Here is a 17,117-nt window from a genome sequence, read left to right on the forward strand (position 1 = left end):
CAGTAATCTGAAATTCTCCATCTAATTCTGGACCGATTTCAGGATATTCCAGATTAGATTATGCAACATTTTACTCCTTACAGATCAGCAGTTTCTGAAAAATGGTAAGATTGGCTGGAACCTAAATCTGACAAGTCCATTTTCTATCATTCTCTACAGTTTGGTACCTATATCTCATTTTTTCATGGCATATAGAGTTCCTCAACTTTCTGAAATACAGTTAAGTGTCCGTTCTTCATTTAAATGATGACATAAAACCAGCCAGTGCTTCAAAAAGAGCTACTGCCAGAAACCAGGGCTTTCTCTTGACTGTCTCTGGCACGTCTAGAGACACTTGGCAAGGAGAACGCATCTGCTCCTGACTCAGCCTTCCAGGCACAAGCGAGATCTTAACTGGAACTTGTGCAGCAAATGCTGAGCTGGAGCCAACAAGCAAATTCCACATGGAGAGCTCCTGGGTCAGACCTAGCTTGATTCCAGCTGTCAGCAGAAACTATGAGTGAATTAAGAAGCCTGTGCTTGCAAAAGCAAAATACTTTGACAGAACTGCCCTACTGAAATGCGATTAGTTACACAGCGAAAAAAACACCTGAAATTTGCTCAGTTTCTCCTCTAGTGAACGTTACTGACAGTTCATCCATAACTTCTTCATCTAAGGATCCCATGCCATTCACATTGGCAACTGAAGTGTAGGGAGCTACTGCTGTCATTCAGTATCGTTGTGCGTTACTTTACAGTACCTACTTTACTCTTTGAGCAACTGGGGAACACAGAAGTCCTTTTGGAAATCTCTTGCAGTAGTTAGCAACTCAGACATTGCTACAGCTTCTATACTTTTTAATGGCAAGGCAGGTAAGCAAAAAGTGATGAAAACAAATGAAATGCACCTTTTTAACACATTGCATGAAAGTCACATTTAAATGAAAACGAAAAAGATTTCTAAGCAGCAAGTAATTGCAAACATAACTCCATGTTGCTGAACAGCCAATCATCTGCTGACTACACTATTTCTCATAACATAGAAGTTTGTTTCTATTCCAGTAAAACTAAGAAGGTTTCAGTGGTTTTGGCATCCTAGACAGTAGTTTGCTTTTAAGCAATGACCACAGTTTCATGCATATGAAAACAGCCAAGTAATGTTTTTGATCTCCCGAGCTTGACTGAGTTAAAGCTTCTCAACTTTAACAATGAGGGGAATGTCATACAGTGAACTTCACGGAGTTTTAAGGCAGGTTACATTCAGATTAGAACAAAAAGTCCACTCTAAAAGATTTCTGTATTTAATACAAGACATGTCTAAAACCAAATATCCTTCCTCCTTTGAGAGAAGCAAGGAATGTACTCATTCAGCAGTACAGCTGTGACTCACAGAGGTTAAGAAGCTGATGAAACTGCATCTATAATGTTTACTGAAATACAGTACTTACTGGGCATTGCTGAGGAATATCAAAAGGCCAAGACATGAAAAGGAAGACAGCAGTCAACAAGAACAAACTTACTGTCAGGATCTGCTAGACACGGTGTGTATCTTCCTTTGGGCTTACGAGGACCTGTGGAGAGACAAATTGCTCTTGTCCTTCTCGAACTTGAACGGGACTGAGGTTGGGGAAGAGGAATATTGGGGTCTGGTGCAGTGTGAAATATCTGCATGATTAAAAAAAAAAGGGGGGGGGAAGAAAAAAAAGAGAAATAAATAATAGAGATAATCCTATACTTCTGTTAATAATACATTTGTTTTCCTCATCACTGCACCTGAACGTTGTAACCCATCATAAAAGAGCACATTCACAGAATATCTCCTGATTCAATTCTACAATCCAAGAATGGGTTAGTGAACAACAAGCTGTACTTAAAAATTATGCCGATTACACAAAAATATTTCTTTAAATAGTTTTATCTTCTAGTCCCAGTTGTAAAGTGCTTAACAAGCTAAATGGTGAAACATACAGTAGGTGCTTGCTACTAACACCTACTCAAGAATTATATATTTTCAAATATTATGAAAAAGTGGAATTTCGTTCTATATGTACCTGTGAGAGCTTTTGTATGTTACAGAAAGTAATCATAGCTGAAATCTCATTAGAATTTCAGAAAACCACTTTATTTTCCTAAACAAGCCAAGCCTGATGTGGATCATCTTCAGGTTTGGAGCATCCTCTGATTTTTATCTTTCATGTACCACTGCTACCAATAATCAATTTTGTGCAGTATTGCTGCAGAAAACCTTAATTTTTTTTCAGGCATGAGAAGAAACCTACATGCTATTTAAAAAGTGGAGGAAAAGTGGATGTATACTCAGACAGCAGAAAATACCTTAAATGAGGTCTTGAAATGCTCTTAAAACAAATTAATACCATATTAGTAAATAGTAAGTAGCACATCAATGCAAAAACATGTCTGCAGACAGAAAGAGAGCCAGGATGATTTTGGTTGTGCAGCTATGTTCTGTGTATTGAATAAGCTGCTAGTTTCTGGAGGGGAAATTCAGTTTAGAAAACATTTATTAAGTACATTTTGGAGTTAAATGCATGAGGGCTGCCAGCATCATACTAATTTTGAGGAGTTCCTGTGAAATATAACTGGTGATATCAAGCAATACTGTCAATAATTACTGATCAGTCATTGCAAGGGATCCTGATAATGACAAGGAATTGCCCCACATCTGAGTAAATGGAATAAAATCAAACTTCTTTCACCTTGTTTTGTCAGTCATCAGAGAAAGTGATACAAATCAACAAAAAGTCCCCCAAATATTACTTACTTTGATGATTAAGTAAAAGAGGTCTTGACTGTTCTGCTGGGTACTATAATTAAAGGGCAAAAAAACTACCACCAACAAAGACAACTGAGAAAGCTTTTTAGTGAAGGTGATTCAAGTTGTGCCAGGGGAGATTCAATCCGGACGTTAGGAAATTCTAGTTCTCCAAAAGAGTGGTCAGGCACTGGAATGGGCTGCCCAGGAATGTGGTGGAGCCACTCATCCTGGAGTTGTTCAAGAAACATTTAGACGTTGTGTTGAGGGGCATGGTTTAGTGACAACTATTGGTGACAGGTGGATGGTTGTACTGGATGACCTTGAAAGTCTTTTCCAACCTTGGTCATTCTATGACTCTAAGATTCTATGATACCTGCAGTGAAAGTGACTGAAAGTAACACTTTATAATTTCGTAGATTTTCCTTCTCACGTCCTGAAAAAGTTCTTATTTAATTTTCCCATAAAGAGAACAAGATGTACCCTTTCTGTCTCTCTGGGGAAAACAAAATAAACCAGCCAGTTACAGACACGTATTTGCTGAAAGAAAAAAAGTATCTTGCTTGTATGCTGCATGTTACAGAGTAGTCAAGAACTATTAGATCACAAAGATTGATAGATGGGTTAAAAACCTGCAATTAGGAATGAAACTTTCTCTAAGAAACATTTATTATTTTTTTACCATACTTAATCTGGTATCTACGCATCTGAAAAATGGTACAGCAAACAGAATTGGGGATTGTGTTGGGCATCCACATTAATGCTGCTTGTGGAAAGAGGAAGTGAAGCATGGTTGGCGTTTCATGACATTAGGTGGGACCAGATCTCAACCGACCTCCAGCTGACATATCCCCAAAGGACATTAATTGTCAGAAAGACTCTGACCTGATGCACAAAGTATACACAAGGGAGAATCCATGTGTTCACCCAAACTGAACTCCAATACACTGCTCACATGAGAGAAATGGAAGAGCAAAGAAGCAAAGTAGGACCTTCTCATTCTGGTTCTAAATATGAGAAGGATGTAGAAATCTTCAGAAAGCTAATGAAGATTCAGAACAACTTCTTCAAAGCATGGGAAGCATCAGATTATGCTCTGAACTTGTACCTTGCATAGCCTTATTAGGAATACTTAACCATAGCATCAGGAGAGAAAAAGGTATTTTTTTTTCTCAATCAATAACCTTCTACAAATGCTAAGTTTCTCATTCTTAAGAACTTGATGATTATGAAAATGAGATCTTGGTTTCACTTCATCAACAGAACATTCACTTCATTAGTCTTCTACTACCTTTTCATAATGTTCTATAAGAATTTCAACGACGATATTCTGAAACTTAATGTTCATCATAGCAGCCACAGTTTCTTCTTGGGCTCTCATCAGAGTTGGTCCAAAGATAACACCAAGGTTGGATACTGTCATAAGGTTTTGCTGACTGTGTAATGATACCCTTTAAATGAACACAAACAATATGCAGTTAAATAATTGCACTAAACTACAATTCCACCAGGTGAAGTCTCACATTTATGCTTTCCCTTTTTAGAAGTTTTAAAAACATTCACATCTGTTAGCGCTAAAATACAGTGCAGAACAACTACTGTATCTCCATTAAGGCTCCAATCTTGCAATACCTTAATGGATAATGAGAAAGTCTTTCTAAAGTATATAAGTTTCTTACATAACTGACAGGGAAAAGTTCTTCTTTGAAAGTCTCTACAGAGAGATCCAGCCCATCTAAAGTATAGGAGCCATAGGGTAGGCACCTCTTTCTCTCCAATAATTATGCAAGAACTTAAATTCTCTAATGAAAGAAAGCACTAGGTGAGAACAGAGGTCAATTATATACCTTAGCTTTCCTGCCAAGGAAAGAAATACAGTTACTGAAAGCACTTAAACTGTAATGGGATCTCTTAATACTTCCAAAGCATAAGATTAGTGGGGTCAATGTCATTGTTTCTGTGGAATAGATAACAGTGGATTATCATAATTATACCTTATGGCTTTAAAATGCACTAATCTTGTACTTCTATACATTCTGCTATTGCCTAATGTACCATTTCTGTCATTTTTTTTCTTAATTTAGAATTAATGTAGAATTTAGAAACTTAGTTTTTCCAAAAATTTTTCAGATAGTAAAATGAAAATTATCTATCAGTAATCCTCAGCGTCCCTCTTCTCTGACAAATTAGATTTACTGAATAAAAATTATACTATTATAAATTCTCACTGGTAGTGATTTCCTTGTCAAGCAGCTCTATTGCCTGCACACGTCTGAGAAATATCATGCCAAGTAGCATTTTCATAATTGCTTTAATGTTTAATTTTTCTGAATTTGCTACCAAATAGAGTCACTGGCACTCATTCACTCCTCTTCCTTCTCACTGCTATTACCATTGCCAAACTGGTAAACACCGTTTAATACATTTCTTCCATAAGTAAAATTACCCTTGTACATTTTAAAATTAAGAAACAGTAAAATCTACAAAATGTTGTAAGGAGCAGGCAGGGGAAAATCTTTTCCTCTGTTTTTCTCTGACTGCCTTCATTAATTAAGTTATGGAGACATCTGCGATGTTTTCCTACCAATAAAATTCACAGGTATCTTGACTTGCTTATAATGGTATATGAACATTAAAAAAATGATCTGCCTGATGCCAGAGTTTGGTAGCGAATAACAGAAAACCCCTGACAAAGATTAGAAATCCAGTGACAAAAAGACTGAGATTTTCCAAAGGCTACTACAAAATTTTGACAGGATCAAGATCAAACTCATGCTTGGACTTATTATTGAGTAGGCATTAGTGATATGATAGTGATATGAACAGTAGATTTACCACGGAATAGAGGTTAGCTGGACTAGAATTACTTCTATGGTGAAGTAAATACTGTCTTCATAACTGGAATAGGAATGCTTTAGTACCTTACTTACACTAAGAATCAGGAGAAATATAAGAAAGGAGTTTGTATAGAAGATAATGTGATATAAGCTGCAGGAAAATTAATGTCCATCTTGCTATGGTTCCTATTTTATTTCATTAAGTTAGGCCTCAAAATCTTCTAAATTTTACTTAGAAAGCCACACTGGCAGAAATAGTTATTTAGAAGTCAAATCATGAGAATTATTTCTTTATTAGAGTGTATTTTTAGCCACTTGTCTCAATGGAATTTTCTCTTATGTTTGGCTTAGATGACTAAAGGGTGTCTGGGAAGTCCACTGGATCTTAATGAAAATACAATTTTGAATACCAAAGTTCTCGGTCTGTTAGAAAAACCCAAAAAATAACTCTTTACAATGTTATTCTGCTTTGCCCTGCACATTAACTGTGAAGGTCTCTTACACAACCGTTACAGTCTTACAGCACAGGACAGAGAGTAGTGATTGCACATTGTTTGGGTTTCCTTGGTGACAAATTTAGTAATACTGTAACCAGAAAGGACTCTCTGCTAAGTACCTCAAAAGCTGAATCTCTAACAAAAAGGAAAAAAATAAGACCTGCAAATGGATTATTTTGAGAACCAAGTTCTCTTAACCCAGTTCTACTGTTGCTGGGCTACTGAATTTCTGAATAGACAGCTAAAGTAAATGTGCATTTTATGCATAACCATAAGACATTCATTAATGTGGAAATGCTTTCTCCTTATTGATATACCCCAGTAAATCTCTCATACTACCGGTTTGTTGAGTGCAGGAAGGTATGGTGTATTAAATCATACCAAAGAAGGACTCATTTTTTAAAGGAGACAAGCAGGAAATTTGATTAGGAAGATTTATAAACGATAACAAAAAAATGAGTTATCTAACTTAAAGTAACACCAAACATCCAGTTCTTGCCTAGCTGCTGAGTATATATTCACACAGCACCACCTCTCTGCAAAATACTGATCAGGATATTCTGGATTTGCTACTTTGTTATTAGGATGATCTACATCCCCCAACAACTAGATCCTATTGAGCTGTGCACAGTGACACAGAAGTCAAAGTAGGCAGAAAATTAAGGCCTTAAGACCTAAATCAAGGAAGCAATTTCAAATATTTAAAGGATTTAAAAAAAAAAAAAAAAAAAGAAGTAAAACGTTTTGTTTCTTTCTTATTTCCATGTCTAAAGAAAGTTATACACTTTCTATATCATTTGCTCCTTGAAAATACTCCACATGGGTAGGAAGAAGAGAAGGAAAAACGACAACTAATCACAAGGCTAATTTTGAACTTATCTCATTAGAGTAGCTGGTATAAACAACAGCTGGCAAATTATATGAGAAATTAGAAAGGATGAATTGAATGTTGGAATGAGAAGAACTGAAAGTTTTCAGAATACATCTCAAAGATTTCAGTTTATCAGAAATGAGAATTACATCAAAGTCGAGACAGGCAAGAGATAAAGAGAACAATTAAAGAAAGGAATACTGCAGGCATGCTCTCTTTGGAAATGCATCTGAGGTAATAGTGAGAATAAGAGTCCAGGAACGAGGACAAGAAATAAATATTTGCCTAAAACTAAATGTGCCTTCAGATAAATCAACTGCTATATAAAATCATGGGATCATAGAATTTCACGAGGGAGTACTGGAAGGGATCCCCAGGGATCACGAGTCCAACTCATGGCTCCACACACGAACACCAAAAAAATCAGACCATATGTCTGAGAGTGTTGTCCGGATGCTCCTTGAATTCTGGCAGCTCGGGGCTGTAACCTCTGCCCTGAACAACCTGTTCCATGCCCACCACCCTCTGGTAAAGAGCTTCTTCCTGATATACAACCTGCCCCTTCACGCTGTTCCCTCAGGCCCAGTCACTGCCACAAAGAGCAGAGCTGAGCGCTGCCCCTCCGCTCCCTGTGAGGGAGCTGCAGCCGCCATGAGGCCTCCCCTCAGCCTGATCAGCTCTGGGCTGAGCACAGCAGGGACCTCCACCTCTTCACATATGTCTTCTCCTCTAGATCTCTCAACATCTTTGCAGCTTTCCTTTGGACACTCTCTAACAGTTCTATGATGCCCATTTTGTACTGTGGTGCTCAAAACTGCTGCTTTTACAGCATCATTATTTCACAATTACAAGTTCTAGCTCCTTAAGCTTTCAAAAAGCATCAAATACTATACTTTTAGTAATAAAACTCTTCTGTTGGAAACTTACAGAATCTGCCTTCATCTGGTTCTCTGGGTTTCCCCAAAGAGCTAAAAATAACTTACTGTGGCTAAAAAATTTTCACCAAATAAAGTGCAGATAACTTTCTGCAGGCTGAGGTTGCTCAAGCTGTGATCAAAGAGTAAAATGGTGGGAATGTATGGAATGGAATAAAAACAACATGGAGACCTTCATGGCATCTTCTACATATGTCAGTTGTGGGCCTTATCTGAACAACTGCTGTTTCAGTATTCAGATTCCAAGATCACTGATAAATACATTAAAAAATACACAGCATCCCAACTCATAAATAATAATGTGTTCATTCAAATATGCAGCAAAATCTAGTGAAGGACTGTAAAACACATGAATAAGGTTTGATGAAAAAAGGGATATATAATGATGTAATAAAGACATGTAATCATAGCTAATGACAGAGAGACAGAATAGAAAAAGAAGTTTGTCTTTTTTTTTTTTTTTTTTTGTCTGAGTTCAGATTAAGAGTAATTCAATGGAGACAAAAGGTCATCACTTCAAAGACATAAAAAAATCTTTTCCGTGTGACATTTATTTAAAACTCAGGGTAGCTGAAATATCTAGAGAGACTCAAGCGTGGGTTTGGACATTTATAGAGCTATCTAGAATAACAAGAGAAACATTTTAAATTAGAATTTTTAAAACATATTACACCTCAGAGCTATTAAAGATAAAAATCAGATCAAACATGAAGGATAAATGATACTGCATTAGTCTAGTACATTTTTTACCAGTTTCGGGACCTAAATAACACTCTGTTATCAACAACCTTAGCATAGTCTTAAATATATCTCCAGTTTAATTACTACCAATTCCTGTAATAAGTAGGAATGATGAATGAAAACATATCAGTATATTTTACATGCTAACATTATCAGTCATCTTGGTGACTCTTCATGGTGTTTTTAATTTTATTTCTATGATAAGTATTCTTCAGCAACATTGCATATTACATTTCAGAAATCAAATATAATTTCAAGTGGCACTGTCTTAACACAACTGCTATAATAGATTAGGCAACACTGACAAATTAAATGTGAAAATGATCACATCTTACAGTAGTATCAAGCATAAAAAACAAAAAGAATTACTTGACCAAGTGCTTGATAAGGATGTCCAGCATCTCTCTGTTCTTCTCTGGCAATTTATGTACAAGTGCATGCACTGCTTCAACTCTGTAGTTCTGATCATCTGATTCTATTAAACAGAAAACAGAAATTACTGACAGATTAAACACATGCTAAAATGAGACTAATAATGGCAGAAGTGCCATTATGCCAACACACACACACTGCAGTTAACCAAAGACAATTAGCCTTCAAAATGATGAAAGCAATTCAATTTTATTTATTCCATGAACATCATGGAATCTGGATTTCAAGTAACTCGCAAAAAACATTTACTGTCAGTACCAAACCCGACAAAATCTGTGGCAATTTTGACTCCATGTTGTGCTTGAGTGGAATCCAAGATTTTATCTCTTGCTAGTTAAAACATCTAAAATTTTTGAGTGTCTTTTTAAAAATGTAAGAGGAAATGGAGAAATAAATTCAAATTCTAAACTGGAGTTGTTAGAAACACAATTTTGCTCCCTATCTAATTATCCCATTTATGAAAAGGGGATTATTACCATCCCTTTCCAATTTTGCAAAGCAAGCTTGGAAAATAAAGGTCCCTGGATGAGAGGGGAAGAATACTACAGAATAATTATCAGCCTGTACAGAACAATCAAACAAACAAATTAGGATTAAAAATTTCATGCAGAAAGCAGTCACACAGAAGCTCTAAAAAGATCAGAACAAACCACTGAACAGCTTCTTTTAGTGTGACTTCTCTTGGTTTGAGGGCTTTCATGTGGCACTGCCATCATACAGAGTGAAATACAAGAACTCCGATCCTTAGCTGGATAACTGAATACTACACCAAGGAGAAAAACAGGGATAGCAACTGAGGAAATTAAAGGTTAGAAAAAACATTACTTTTGTGAAAGTGTATAAATTACTTTACTTACTAACAGCAACAATGAAATCTTTGTGCAGCTTAAATGTCATCAGCGGTTCTGAAAGACACCTGGTTGTAAAAGATAATTAAAAGGACATTGAAAAAATACATTATACATTACTCAAAGTCTTTTTAGGTTTTACAGTTGTCATTATGATAGCTCTCCATATAAGCGTAATGTCTATTGGTACATCCAAGGAAACCCAATCCACTGATTACTGTAGTATACAACTCAGTCACATACAAAGTATGAAAATCTCTTGAGTTGAAGATAGTGTCACCATGGAAGTTCGTAAGAGAAACATTACCAGCACTGTATCACAGACTCATTATGTTCTGACTTCCATACTGTAGAATAGGAATAATGCTACTGAAGAACATGGCATAGTGGGCTGCAGAAATAATCTTCTTCCCAAGAAAGACAAACAAATTATGAAACTTTAAACTGAAAATCTAATCTGAGAGATCCTGGAAGAATCTCCTCTGAAAGTAACCTGTGAATTGTCTTAGAGACACAAAAACACAGCTACTGATAGCTCGTGTCCTAGTGTCACAAACAGGACACCTGCAAGAGAGTTGTGCTTCTAAAAAAATGCAATTCTTCAGCCAAAGTCATTCTTATCAATGAAGTGCATATGCACATTTTACTATAAATCATATGCACATTTTCCAGGGATTTCTGATGCTGCCCTTTGCTCGGTGATTAGTCTAAGAAATCCATTTTTTTAAGAAGGCATAGAACAATCGCCATCTGAGTTTTACGTTTTTATTAGGCTTACTTTCAACATTATATATTGACTTTCAAGAAGAGTTCTACCACTTTTTAAGATTTTGCCTCATAATAGCAAAAAATTTGAAGAGAAACTGTTAATTGTGGGAGGAATATCTTACTTGCGAAAATACCAACACCATAGGATAAAAACAGAGTATTAACATTTTTGAGGAGATTTACTCTGCTCCAACAATGATGCCATAAAAAATCATCATACACAAAGGATTCAGAAAATAAAGGCTCAGCAAAACATGCTTTGTAGTTTACATAGAATATTTTAAATAAAAGCATGCAGTTATTATATTCTGCCAAATCTTTAGCTAAACAAGGCAGAAAAGTGTGTGACAAATTTTAGATTATTACACAATTTAATAAGGATATTAGGCAAGATGATAATATGCTAAATTACTACCATGTTAATGAGAAAAAGAAATGTAATGTGATATTTATAAGCAAAAAATTAATGAGCCATAAAAGGAATACTGAGATATGCATAGCATCACACTTACCTGAGGTAGTTTTTAAGTCCGCTCGTTATTGTTTTATTGTCCCAGATTTCCATATCAATATCCATATCAGGAGGAGATTTAGGGGCTGGGAGAAATTTGAATTATGATTAAAGTAGTTTGACCAACACACAAACAAGAAAAGCAGCAAACAGAAGCTAATAGATTATTCATTTAGATCATATGATTATTTAACAGCCAGATTAACTACCAATTTGATCAATTTGAACTACTCTAATCTCTGACAGAGTATTAATAAAATATAATTCAGCATACGTATTTAGTCCCTGTAAACAGTAAATGTATGCACTATACCAAAGAATAAAAGTAATACCAAGTCAACATAATTTATCTGGCTTGGACACTGAAAGACAGGCATCAGGTAGCCAGACTAACAAAAAATGTGAAATACAATAACTGTCTATGAAACTGAATTGTGCTGTGTTACAGAACTAAGCTTTGGAACACTTCTGGAAAACACTAGATAGATGCCAATAAATAAAATGTAAATGCTAAAAGAAGAAATGTGTTTTATCAGTAATTTGCTCATGTATATTGATGACTTCATATGGAAAACTGAATAATAATGTACACAAGGAATCTAGTTAGTCTAACTACCATTCTAAGACTGCAAAGTCAGTTTAGTGACATTAAGCATGCATATAAAATTGTAGATGTTTAAATATGCTCTTTTGGGTACAACAGAAAAGGATCATGTTATGCGTGCTGCATGCTATAGATAAAAATATGCTTAAGACACTTACAAAATATGGTATTCATCAGCTTTTGCACTTTGGAGTTTACACCACCTATTCTGTACAGCCCCAGGATGGTAATGCCTGCATTGAGAAGACAAAAGCAGTGAAAACAATGAGAAGATGGCTATTTCAATTACACTTATGCATTCGTTGTCTGTGTTTTAGTTATAGAAAACTGAAAAATTACATTATTAAATACTGCTTCACCCTACTGAGTTACTTCTGGGATGCTAATAAATGCATTCCACTGAATCCACACCATACCGTACTATAATTACAAGTTTACATCAACAGAAGTCCTTGCATTGGAATGACCCGTATCAGAAAACATCCAGAGAATGACTGGGAAAGCATGGTTAACATTTATAGGAAAGATAAGGATTCTAACCAAAATAAAAACTTACACTGTATACTACTGGAACACTGTAGTTCAGAATTTAAGTTATGTATGGATTTCCAGGCAAAATAAAAAGTCAGTTTCAATTTATCTTCAGGTTTCAGTTTTCTATTTTTTAATAGCACTATAGCACAATAGATATTAACAGATAGTGCCTAAGGTGTGACACTCAAAATATTCCAATCATAATAATTTCACTGTTTTAAACTTTTTTTTTTCCAAACAGCAACAGCACTTGGAAGTCCAAAGCAGAATGCAAACTTTGTTGTACTGACATCCCAGGAAAAATACAGAAAAATAATCTGCTCATTTACTCCGTGTGACTCACAACAAAAAACAGGAACAGTTTATTCCTTTATTCCTGAGGCATCGAAAGAGCCAACTTTATATCTCTAGCAGAATGTATTCAAACTCTAAGTCCTAATTTGTAGATTTAACATTGTTGTGTGAATACATTCTTCCTCCTTCTTCAGGTCTTACTGTTTTGAAATTGTATATATTTTTCATTTCAAAACAATATTCTAACATCTGATCTCTGTTAGACAACCTGCAGGTGATACTGTTTTATTAATTTTATTATTTATCATTTTTTACAGGGCAGTGCAAGCTCTGAGTGACTCAAAAGCTACACAACACTGCTACCTGAGAAGAAGAAATCATGCTGGGCTCAATGCAGCACAGAGTGATTGTACAGCTTTTGGATTAGAAGAGACTTGCATTCAGAGAGCTCAGTGCACAGATAAGAAAAGGTCACTTCTGCTTACAGAATACCATACAGATGTTTGAAAGGGAATTGTCAAACAGCTTACTGTGAGTTACAAGATACTACCTCATCAATAGACAATTACTTTCTTTTTGTACATTCTCACTACCAAATACTGGTTTCTATACACTTTTTAATTTTTTTTTTTTTAATGGATATGCCATGTGTATAATGACTGAGTGAAATGATGGGGCATCAGGTTAATCAACAAACATATTCCAGCAAAGAGTGTTCACACCATGTACTTTTTGGTCTTTAGGTTTCATGCCAGAAATTGAGAACACAGTTCAGTGCACACAGATGAAAGACCTAAACTAAGTATGTGTGAAACAGTGTATTAAGCTATCCAAATAACATGAAACTACAACAATTTAAAATAAAAAGAAAAACAAAAAATCAAGACAAGCAATCAAAAATCCCACACTTAAATGATATGCAAAGAGCCACTGCTGGAATTTGTGGCAATGGTTTTAAACATAAAGCACATCCATGGAAGGTGAAAAGTACAAACTGAATGATGAACATACTCTAAAACAGAGCTTTAAAATGCATAGAATCAAAGCATTATTTGAGAAAAATATTCACAGTAATCTATCATCTGTGATTTAATACTTACCTCTTGTTTCTACAGCATGGATGCATTTCCTCACAAAGTTGAAACCTGCTTCATTTAAGAACACTAAAAGAGAAGGAAAAATAATTTTTCAACTCATCTATACCCAAAATCTCCATGCTTAGCTATAATCACAGTTCAGTCAAAAAAGACTGATACATATTTATTCATGAGATTATGATACTTATCCTGTAAAACTGTAATATAGGTAAGCATTTAGCACTAAAAATACAACTTTCTCATGTCTATGAGAATATTCTACTGCCTTTATTAGAAATCAGTAACACACATAGAGTCCAAAGGTCACTGCTTTACAAGACTACCGAACTCCCTTCCCTCTGCTGAGGGAAATGGCTTTAAGAATCCAAGACTTAACATAATGGCCACAATATTTTCACTGGTTTTAATACAACAAGATTCTTGTTTCTTGCACATACATATAACTGCTCAAAAAGAATAGCAACACAGCAAAACAATCTTTGTTATTAAGATTATTTCAAATGAATGCACTATGCATTAATTCTTGGATCTTCAACGCTCATGCTCCTAATTAGCTAAACAGAGATTTTAGAGCAGCATATGTGTCATCATCAAAATAGTAACATCAATAAAAAAGACAAAGAAAAAACAAAACAAAGCAAAACAGATATACTCAATTATATTTTAGATTTCTTTCTCAAATTTACCTTCTTTGAAGACACCTGTGTACATCTGACACATCTCTTTCTCTACTTTATATACTCAAACATATTTTAAATATTTTTTTGCATTTGTTTACATATGTTATCATAATACAACTACACATAGATATGTCAGAATATTTCTAAATATACTCATTTTATTACACTGCATATGCATAATAGGCCTAATATATACCTATAAATGAAAAGGTGTGACCCATACAGAGATGATATTTCAACACACAGGCATGCATTTACATTTAAGTATAAAAACTGTAGATGGAAATCTTCTGCATATTTGTTAGATATATCATTTCAGGGCCAATCAATTTTTCTTCCAATTTATGTTTGATGGTAACACAGAAGTTGAAGGCTTTCAAACAGTTTACGTAATTTAGGATATGCCCTGATGTAATCCAATTACATAATCCATCAAACAGTATTTAGTGATACTTTATAGTATCTTCAGAGCGATGGAAAGAAAACATAAATAATGTCCCTCACACAGACACACATCCAGAAACCCAGTCATTACAGAAACCTGGGAATATTTCATATCTCTGCATAATTTAAGCTCTTACTTTCTTCCTTCTTGCTAATAATGGCTGGCAGTGTGTAGATCTGGAAAAAAAAACAACAAAAAACAAACACAACAGGTCAATGTTTGTTAAGTCCTTTACTGTGGGGCTTGCTGATAGTTTTTCCCATCTGCAATATGCTGCATATTAGTGTAATATGCTGCTATGGGAAAACCATCCAAGCTCTTCATCTCCTCCCGATGTTTAATCCCAGCAGCACTCATTCAGGTTAGCAGTTGCAGATGGCAACAGTGCACAGCTCAACTCTGGCTCAGATACACAGCTGTTCTGCTCTGCACCTCAAGGGAGAAGGCAGACAGCCAGTGGGACACATCTCAAAAACCTATTCAGGCCTTGCGATTATAGATTGCCTAGGGATTTGCAATGAGTTTACAGGTACATAAAATGCATTAGAAGCCAGATTTGAAGACTGCAAATGGGTTAAATATTAATATAAAGAGTGATTTCATTTCTGCACTTTTTCAGTCAAGCAGTAAGCTTTGTAAAAATACTTATTTATCTTATAAGATCTATCAACCATTTTTCTCCCTTGGACGCCACACTGGCATCACCTTATTCAGTGACAATTTCAGAGCTGATTAATAGTGAGAAGAAATCTCGGATGAGCCTGTCTCTTAGTAGCTTTCAGCACATTTTTATGCTCTCTGCAGTGATTTTCAAGACAGTACTTACTGTCTACTCCACAACACTGCTCAGATATGGTTTGTCGTGACCACTGCAGAAACTACCACTTCACAGATTTCTTCTGAAGCACAAACCCTATATGACCACAGGCTATCACACTAAACATAAATATATATATATATATACATATATATATAAAGAACCTCCAGGCCACCAAAACTTATAAGTAAAAATTTAAATATACCAGTAGTTTTACTTCACTAATTAGTATCTATCTTCACTACACGTTTGCAATTGTATTTTATGAGGAATAGAAAAGCTACATTTACCTTTATTGCACTGTACTATAACTAACTCTATGTCTGAAATGTATTCTAGCTTCTTTCTTTAACATACATGTTATAAATCTATAAAGACAAAAGCACAAATATCCTTACTGGTTCCTTTCCATCCATTGCTTCGAGCCACAGTTTTCTGTTGGATTCTGAAAAAGCCTGTAGTGTGATGATTCCAGGTCTGTCAAAAACATATACATACACTGAAGTTACTAATCTTTTTTTTCTCAAACAGTAATCAAAATCCAAACAAATACTGATATGAAGATATATATAAAAGAGACAGAGAGAAGTTAAAGTCACCAAATCCTAAAATGGACATCAAAAGAAATGTGCCCTCTGAAAGGGTTGCCAAGAAAGAGAAGATACAGAGAGTGAAGTCAATTTTGCTGAGTACCACCATGGTGCAGGTACATATTTTTTAACTTAGAGATTTCAAAAACTTGTTTGCTCTGCATGTTGACTCTAACTGCTACTCTAAAAGGTCAAAAAATGATATATTATCTGTTGATGAAACTTTGACACTACTTGGTAAAAGATTCACTGCAATCAGAGAATAGATGAGGAAACCAATTTCAGTGTTTGTTAGTGGAATTATTATGTGAACAGATGTGGAAAAACAAAGAATCAACGTGTGATCATAGATGAGTTCTTTAAGAATGCATGATATTAATCCACTGACTTGCCAACAGAGTGCCCAAGAGACAGACTATTTAAAAAAGTTTTACTCCCACACCAGTGTAGTGCATCTCTGCTCAAAACTTTGAGCACACTGTCCAGAACCGTAATTATCTAAGGTAGGTTCACAAATAAAGAACACTGCTTCTTCCATCTTCCAACATGAAAATAAATAAACAATAAACCATGACCCCTTTCCACCTTTCCCAAAAGACCTCCATTTTGAACTTGTAATTAGAAAGCCTGCGAGAAGCTATTGGAAAAAACAGAACAACAAAATATGTATTGATACATACACCAAACCATTCAAGGGGAAGCAAGCCTTATTCTTATAATCAAGACTCGACAGTTCTGAACTTTAGCTCTAACTTGATCACAAAAGACTACTATTACCGTGAGATGCATATGTGACAAAAAGAAGATCAAGATTATAATAATTTTTAGTAAAAAATATTTTTCTATTAATAATTTAATCTATTA

The 17,117-nt window shown here is 35.1% G+C and overlaps 1 protein-coding gene and 1 long non-coding RNA gene across 3 annotated transcripts in view; one reads left to right on the forward strand and one right to left on the reverse strand.

Annotated features, from left to right (window-relative positions):
• The window catches only part of ARHGAP42 (Rho GTPase activating protein 42), a 160,048-nt gene that overhangs the window by 17,168 nt on the left and 125,763 nt on the right, over window positions 1-17,117 (reverse strand). For both annotated transcript variants that reach the window (XM_040650438.2, XM_417185.8), the window contains 9 exons: window positions 16,062-16,140; window positions 14,983-15,022; window positions 13,725-13,787; window positions 11,955-12,029; window positions 11,194-11,278; window positions 9,923-9,981; window positions 9,003-9,108; window positions 4,044-4,203; window positions 1,500-1,644 (listed from right to left, as the gene is read on the reverse strand). In XM_040650438.2, the coding sequence (XP_040506372.1) occupies window positions 1,500-1,644; window positions 4,044-4,203; window positions 9,003-9,108; window positions 9,923-9,981; window positions 11,194-11,278; window positions 11,955-12,029; window positions 13,725-13,787; window positions 14,983-15,022; window positions 16,062-16,140 (812 nt within the window). The remainder of the gene's footprint in view (window positions 1-1,499; window positions 1,645-4,043; window positions 4,204-9,002; window positions 9,109-9,922; window positions 9,982-11,193; window positions 11,279-11,954; window positions 12,030-13,724; window positions 13,788-14,982; window positions 15,023-16,061; window positions 16,141-17,117) is intronic.
• Window positions 1,429-16,482, forward strand: LOC124417350. Its single transcript, XR_006931995.1, has 3 exons — window positions 1,429-1,520; window positions 12,942-13,155; window positions 16,195-16,482. It is a non-coding gene; the product is annotated as an uncharacterized LOC124417350 (long non-coding RNA).

The sequence above is a fragment of the Gallus gallus genome, chromosome 1 (assembly GCF_016699485.2).
Source record: "Gallus gallus isolate bGalGal1 chromosome 1, bGalGal1.mat.broiler.GRCg7b, whole genome shotgun sequence".
In the NCBI taxonomy this organism is placed as follows: Eukaryota; Metazoa; Chordata; class Aves; order Galliformes; family Phasianidae; genus Gallus; species Gallus gallus.